This window comes from Convolutriloba macropyga, chromosome 10 (genome assembly GCF_964194025.1).
Source record: "Convolutriloba macropyga chromosome 10, txConMacr16.3, whole genome shotgun sequence".
Taxonomy (NCBI): domain Eukaryota; kingdom Metazoa; phylum Xenacoelomorpha; order Acoela; family Convolutidae; genus Convolutriloba; species Convolutriloba macropyga.
In genome coordinates, this window is record NC_134477.1 from 34,395,416 (window position 1) to 34,403,513 (window position 8,098).

Here is an 8,098-nt window from a genome sequence, read left to right on the forward strand (position 1 = left end):
CAAGGGTCTGGTTGTTAATTTTGGGAGATCCGACACGTATTTCCAGACTTGCTCCCTTTGCTAATTAAATTTCATTTCACCTTTCTTAACAATTTATTTACGGAGGGGAATAATCGATTAAGTCACAAGAGGGGAATTCTTTGAAGAAATGAAGGGCTCTGATTGGCTAGCGTGACGAGCAATCAGAATGAAGAGTTAATTAAAGTTGAACATTTTAACACTGGGAACACTAAAAATTCAGTTTTAGCGAAACAAAACTGGTGTCCAATTTATATAAAACATCAAATTTTTGAATTTATTTTCCTAATAAAATAGCAGAAACATATCTACTTATTACAATAACAACAAAATTTAACAATTTTTTGGCACTTTAGCCTTTAGTGAAAAATTATTCACAGAGTACAGTTCACTCTAATTTACATCTTATTAGAAATAAGTAATTCCAAAATGTCTGTCGAACACCAAACGAGACTCTTGTACCCTTTGAACAAATTTTACCAGGAAAAAGTCATGACGAGAAATGCCAAAATCCGGAAAGCCTTGGCAGACATAATGAAAGTTATAACCACAATTCTAAAAGAGGTCGAAATCCAAGAGCCAAGATACATTTCCTCACTTGTACAAAACGAAAATGGAATTTACGAAGGCTTAAATGTTGTTTCATCGACCGAATTCGAAATTACCTTATTTCTCAACCAAATGGGTGTGTTCAACTTCGTGGATGACGGTTCGATTCCCGGCTGCGCAGTTTTGAAACTGAGCGACGGTCGAAAACGCTCTATGTCTTTGTGGGTCGAATTTATAACAGCTTCAGGGTACCTATCGTCCAGGAAAATGCGGTCAAAATTTCAAACTTTATTAATCCGAGCAGTAGAAAAAAGTCAACAACAACAGCCGAACCAGCCAAATCAGCAATCTGTGGTAAAAGCGATACAAGAGAATTCGAGTGGAGAAGTCAAACTTCAGATTTTTGAGAAGTATTTTGTGACGTTGATTCCGGCTTTTAAATGTTCCGGTATTTGGCCGCGCAGTGCAGCTCAGTGGCCGATGCCACATATTCACTGGCCTCATAACGAAGTAGTGGCCGCTGTTAAAAACGAGGGTTTTTCAATGTTGTCAAGAGAAAACCCGCATTTTTACGTGGGCAAACAGAACGCATCCAGTGAAAATGATGCGTGGTTGTTGTGTTTTAACGACGCAGAAAATATTCTTCTGAGTGGAGGTTGCCGGAAAACATGTTTGAGTATTTTGAAGACGTTACGAGATCGTAATTTGGATTTAAGAGATGAGCCGATAAAGAACTACCACTTGAAGACTCTGGTTCTGTTTGAGTGTGAGAAACACCCGAGAGAGATGGATTGGGATATTGGGTGTTTGGGTGATCGAATTATTGGTGAGAAACTATTTGATAACATATAAAAAAACCATATTTTTTTGAATAACATATTTCTCCTTGCTCAAATTGAACCCTAAATTTAGTCCGGACGTGCTCTCGTTTGTAAGCAATGACAGGCGTTCAAACTTTTACTGAAAAACTTTTTCTCCTCAATAAGTGAATCAAAATTAAATCCAAACATGACCTGTAGTTGGTCAATTAAATGCTGTGCTTTTTGCCGTTCTTAATTATTTTTTTTGTAGATTTAACAGCTCATAACAGCTTGTTTGTATCATATGCACAGATCTTTTTACGGTGTTGTTTTCGAAATGAATATTTGTTCAAGTCTCAGCAGTCGGTGTAGCACCTAGAGTCTAGCACACCCCCCTACAGTCATATGGCAAATTCTTATACTACTTATACTATCACGGAAATAATTTAGTTTCGCCTAATTGGCTCGAATTGGAATGAATAATAACAGTGAAAGGTGGACGTTGCTCACTAACTTGTACTTTTGAAACCTCATCATTAATTCATATAATACAATTAACGCTGAAAGCAACCAACAACCACAAAGATGAGGCCTAAAATATTAAATTATTAGTTCGGTTTAAGATGAAATTAGAAATAGATCAGCATTAAAGCACCGAATGCCCTTGTTTGTTTCCATTTTCCCAGTTAACAGGGTTCGCAGGAGCATGAAATTGGCATAGACTGTTACAACATTCGTATTCGACAACATGCAGTTCAACGCATCATAAGGCAGCCCGGGTCGAGGTTTGGCGGTGCGTTTTTCTAAGAAATAGGGAGAAATGCTGTAAAAATAAATAATTTTTTCACCGCTTATTGCTTATATCTTTTTGCGGTGAAAGCGGTGAATCGCGGTGAATTATTTATTTTCACCGCATAATTCGAAATTCTTACAGAAAAAAAACTTCCGTACACGGGGTCGAACTTCTCACCCCTTGCATGTCTACAACTTCTTACTCCACTGCTCCATCTGTCACTTAATTCTTTGATATTTCTGCGGAATTTATTTCTGCTTCAATAAACTTTGGAAAACAAATTGGAAAATTTCGCAAAGTTTTTCTGATGATCTTGTAAGAAAATGCATGAACCGGGGCAGTGTGAGACGAGTACGATGCTTCTCAATAATCTCCTTTATTATGGCAATTACTTACAACTAATAAATACATCGTCAATTAAAAAAGCATTTGTTGATTAGCAGAAAAAACATATAAGTAGTTTTGGAGATCTCAGAAATTTGAAGGAACCACCCCAGTCAATTTGGATTGGCAATCTTGCAAGATCTCTGCCAGAATCTTGCAAGATAACCGTTTTCTGTCAGGTTCTTGCAAGGTAACCATTCATTCTGCAAAAATTTTACCTGATAACCGTTTTTCTGTCTGAATAATAGAAGATTATATTTTGTTATAAGCTAAATGTCCGTGGTAGCTTGTTTGTTTGTCAGAGTAAAAAAATAGTCAAGTACCGACTGAAAATGCAAATATACGAAGTTTTAGCAGCATTTTTAGTTGGATAACTGGCTGAAAATCGAAAACTGCTTCTAGAGTGTAAGTAAAATTATTTTCAAATAAATTAGAAATTCTTAAGTAAAACTCTAAAAAAATTTATATAATTTTAAAAAGTTTTTAATAAAAGCTGACCCAATGAGTTTTAATTAATTTGACCAGAAAATAATGTTTAGGAAAATGAATAAAACCTGCCAATCAAATCGCAGCTCGATTAGAACTAAATCTGTTGTCTTCGTAAGAATCTTGCAAGATAATTTCTGGCTTGAATTTTTCTGGCTAATCCTACAAGATAACCATTTTTCTGTGAGATCTTGCAAGATAACCATGACTGAGGCGTTAACGCTTTGGAAGATTTTTCTATTTGTGTTTGATTGCCCAGCAGGACAGTAATATTTTTTGTTAGCTGGCTGAACTTAAGTTGTTCATTGATAAAAGAAAACATTTGTCTGAATAATCTCTTTAAAATTATCTCTTAAAAGACATGTATTGAAGAGCAGAGCAAGATCTTTCAATATAACCATTTTTTAACGCGAACCTTGCAAGACAATCACCTGATTTCGACTACGGTTATCATATTCACAGGTGGAAATATTGTGACAGTCGCTAAAGTTTTTCATGGTCAACTTAATCGGCAAATATGATTGTCTTTGCTAGTTATGGACCATTATAACAATAACAGTTTTCAGATAAAGAGTTTTCAATTGATATTTTAATGTTTGGATCATAAGCGATTATGTCGGTATTGTCGTTTTTCAAAAGTTAACCAGCTCGACTCGATCATACAATTTGGTAGTCTAGTCTTCGTGGTAATTTTCACATTACGCACTAGCTGATGTTTGAATCATATCCCATTTCGGCTTGAATGGCTTTTTTCATACGGCATTTTGAACAAAGACCTCAAACAAGGATCTGTCCTTCTACAACATAAGTATTCCTCCGATAGACCAAAATGTAGTTCATGGTGAACTGATATTTGAATTTGCTCATGTTTACAATTATTGTAGGAGTGCTTCTGCAACTGCTGTCCTGTTTGCAATGCAGAAAGTGTCCCCATTTCTTCCTGCCCTCTGTCGACCTCTTCGCAGCATACTCCTCCCAGACACTGGACTCGGCAGCCAGGGCAGTCTGGGCTCTCACACGTCAAATCATCACCAATCCACACTCACTCCAACAGCTGTAACTTGTGGGCAAATCAATTACCACAATTCAGTCCTAATTTGATAATTTGACGTTTCTCAAACTATTAATCTATTATATCAACTCGCCATCTATTAAAGATGAGAAAACCTTCAAAAACTCAATTTAGCTCAACCAAGCTGCCATGCTAGAAATTGTACAGCATCATAACAATGATAGTTATAGAAATTCGGACTTTCAAAACTGATCCAATAATGTTTCTCTGTTTTTTTTATTAAAATAACTGATTCGAAATTTGGCATTAAATTTCTGGTGCTAGTAACCAAAAATTTTATCTCCATTCGATGAATTTAAATTATGTTTAAAGTTGTTTTTACGAAGTTTTCAATTAGCTGTTTTTTTTGTTTAAATTTGAAAATGAGACAATTAAATTATCTTTACATTCGCTGATTCAATATTTTAACTACAACTACGGGACAGTGAGCATCTGTGTGGGTCCGGTCATGGAACTCCTCATCAAAAATTGATTATTTATATTTCGTGTCAGATAACAAGACAATAAAAAAATTTGTACAAAATAACTTCTAATTGTAAGCAGAGGACCTTACGCACAACCACACATTACTCCGCCGAGGTATGCCCAAATCGTCACGGGCAAATTTGCCCGATCTGCGTATCTCTTTTTTGTTTTTCCTATTTTAATACTTTGAAAATGCAACATTACTGCGAAATATAGATATTTCTGGCAAAAACAGGCAAAATCGAAGGGAGTTGCTAAACCCGTGTTCGCAAAAGTGTCCGAACTTTAACCGCGAATTTGAGACACGAGCTATGTATCCAATTTTTCGCGCACTACGTATCACATCTGCTCGATTAATGAATTTCTTTTTCGATCGCAAGGTAAATCTATTTCGCACTGAATGTATCCAATTTTCGCATTGAATGTATTTAAAAGTCGCAATTAAGCTTAATTTAATTGGCGTTTATCAATTGATATCAATTAGGTGATATAATTGATTAACAGTTTCGTAAATTTCAATATAAGGCTCAAAGTTATCAAAATGTTCTGTGCTTGATTTAAGTTGTAGGTCGAGAAATGGAATTGGCATCACCCAAAGCCTTCTTTAGGGATTTTTCAGAAATTTGACAAATAAATTATTTTATGAGAAATACCTGCTTCTCTTCAGGGTATTGGAAAATGAAAATTCCATCAGCTGATGTTCTTGATTGTCACCTCACTATTTTGTCATGGTTTTTCACGCTTTTATTTGTATTCAGTCATCATTGTTTTGAGATAATTTTATTGAAATTTGACAAATAATTTAATTTCTGAATATTCCCACAGTTTTAAATTTTTCTTTTCTTGATCTATGGTTGAATTGGCTATTTCATAAAAGAACTAGCATATAGGTAATTTCTTTATCTATAGAATGAAGGTTAGTCCTGTAGCAAATTAATATCTCCATTTGTCCTTAACAAGTTAAGATTGTACAGAAGGAAATTTTCGAAAAAATCACATCTGAAATGATCAATGTTCTCTCTTGCTATGTTTGATTTAATGAGTGATAAGCATTTGAATTGTTAAATTGACTTTGTTCCTTATTTTTGCGTCCGCTTAAAATTGTTGGCATTTTATTTCAGAAAAATCCCTCAATTCTGCGTCTGTTTTGGATGTCCATTGTCCTGGTCTGAAAGATCCCTCCATTGCTGTAACGCGTTTTGCAACTTTTTATAGGCCTACGGGGGTCTGCCATTTTTTGAATCAACATTTTGTTGCTCCTGTTTACAGATTTATAGGCGCATAGTTTTTTTGCGTCTTTTTACAGGTTTACATGTGTCTAATAAATTTTCTTCTGAAAAAAATTGTCCACTCTGCTCTCTCTTTATAAATCAAACTCATGAATATTAAATACAGAAGCATATATTTATAAAAGTAATTTTTCAGCTGTAGTTTATAAACTTTCACATTTCAATAAAACATCACAATGGCAGTCTTTTTTGATATTCAGGTACTGAAATTTTAATAAAAATTTTAGATAAATTTTGTTTGCACATGAGTTGTCATTGCATTTTGGTTGTATCAAAGATTCCGTTCTGGAGGCGAGTCTGCTGCGATGAAACTGAAAAGGAAAAGGGTGTATATCATGTATGCAAAGACTTCCATCAAAACTACAACAAAAACCAAATTTATAAACAAACATATTTTGCTGCGTCATTAATTCAAACAAATCACTTTAAAAGCTGCAAATAACATTTGAACGCTTAATTAATTAAGATTTAATTTTCTTTGCATGCTCAAACTTCGCTTTTAATTAGAATCAATAGCGAATTAGATATAAATTTCTTGCAAAAAATAAAAACCTAAAATTAGCAGAATCGTGCTACAAGACTTGTCACATATCATACAATTTTCAAAAATGGTTTTACAGTTTTCCGGAAAATAAGATACAAAGCTTGTCTGCTAATTTCGATCATCTTTTGTGTCTATTCTTCATGCGATTTTTGCAAAGGTGGAAGCTTTGGGGTATACCTCTGCGTCGTGATGCAACGGAAACGATTGGAGCTGAAAGCAACTTTCAGAAAAATTATTATTCCAATTGTTTAGGATCTCAAAATTTTTAAAAGACGTAACTATAAACTGAAATTTTTCAGAAGAATTTTCACTTTAACGTTAAATAGTAAAAATAATCCTTATTTAATTACTCTAAAGGACAACCTGACCAAAAAACAAAGTTCTTAGCTTAAAATATTGCCACTATCCGTATAGAAACATATGACAATGAAGCAAAAAAACTATCAGTTGCAAAAATAAACGCAAGTGGTTTTGTTGAAAAAGGCCAATTGTGAAAATGACGTGAAAAAAATCAAACAATGCAAAAAATAAAGAAAACGAAAATTTTTTAAGGAGAAGATAAATTAAAACAATTCAGAGTTCGCTTAACAGGCTCATAGGTTCCAATTTTGCCTCACAAAGAACCAATACAAATTTTCAATAATGAATCTTTGCAACGAGTCAACAACAATAATAACAATAGAGAGGGAAATTGAAGAAAAATTGATTATTTCACGGATAAAATACAGTGTCAAAGTTACGAAACCTATTCGCAATCATCGCAAAACAATGAACGGTTCACATAACTTCATTTACAAAAACGCTATATGACCTGTCGAAAAGAAGAATACGAAAAAAGTGAACAAAAAAAACGGCCGACACGGACAAAAAATAAAAACTTACTGAAGAAAGTAGCGTCAAAGTCATGAAATTCCTTTGCTATCAATGGCAAACATTCAGTAAAACAATCAGAGATAAAAATCAAATGTTCGAAAAATATTATTCCAGTTATTTGTGACCTTAAAGACCTTAAAAAACGTGACTATGTGCTGGAATCTTTTAAAAATTTATACAATTTAACGCTTAAAAGTATATAAAGATCCTTAACTAATTCCACGAATGGCCAGGTTGACAAAAGTAGAAAAAATCTACCCATCCCTTCGAAAAATAATGGCATGGAAACAAAAAATATAGGCAAAAATAGAAAGGTCAAAAGCATTTTTTTTTCAAATGGAGGCTGATTAAGGAAAAATGCGATAAAATCAACAAAAAAGGGGAAAACTAAAAGAGAATTTTTAATTACTACTGAAAAAATCATAAAAACAATTAACAATCATCCTAATAAGCTCAGAGTTTTCAATTTTTATCCCACTTATAGTAATTCGAATTTTCATTACTGAGTTTAGACACAGAGACTGTTGGCACATGGATAGGGTAACCTCTAAACTATTCATGGATTGAACAAATGTTCTGGCATCAGGCCCACATGTGCGCTGTTAGCACATATATGGTGCAAAATTGGCATTTTTTTCATATTTTGTCAATTCTTGTGCAATTACTGAAATTGATCATGCTATTATATTTCAGGTGATCATTAAAAGTCAAAAACTGGAACCGTACATTTGAAGAATTTTGAGCTACGTACTAAGCATCCACGCTTATTTCAAAAAAGGAAAAATCGTTGTAATTTGACCTTTACAATGTAAACAATGACTAAAA

General features: G+C 33.8%; 1 protein-coding gene across 1 annotated transcript; it reads left to right on the top strand.

Annotated features, from left to right (window-relative positions):
- Positions 1 to 257: 257 nt before the first annotated feature.
- LOC142348471 (protein mab-21-like 2) lies at positions 258 to 4,413 on the top strand. The gene is made up of 2 exons (XM_075399845.1): positions 258 to 1,393; positions 3,915 to 4,413. The coding sequence occupies exons 1-2, from the start codon at positions 448 to 450 to the stop codon at positions 4,088 to 4,090; spliced, it is 1,122 nt and encodes a 373-aa protein (XP_075255960.1). The 5' UTR covers positions 258 to 447; the 3' UTR covers positions 4,091 to 4,413.
- Positions 4,414 to 8,098: the final 3,685 nt, after the last annotated feature.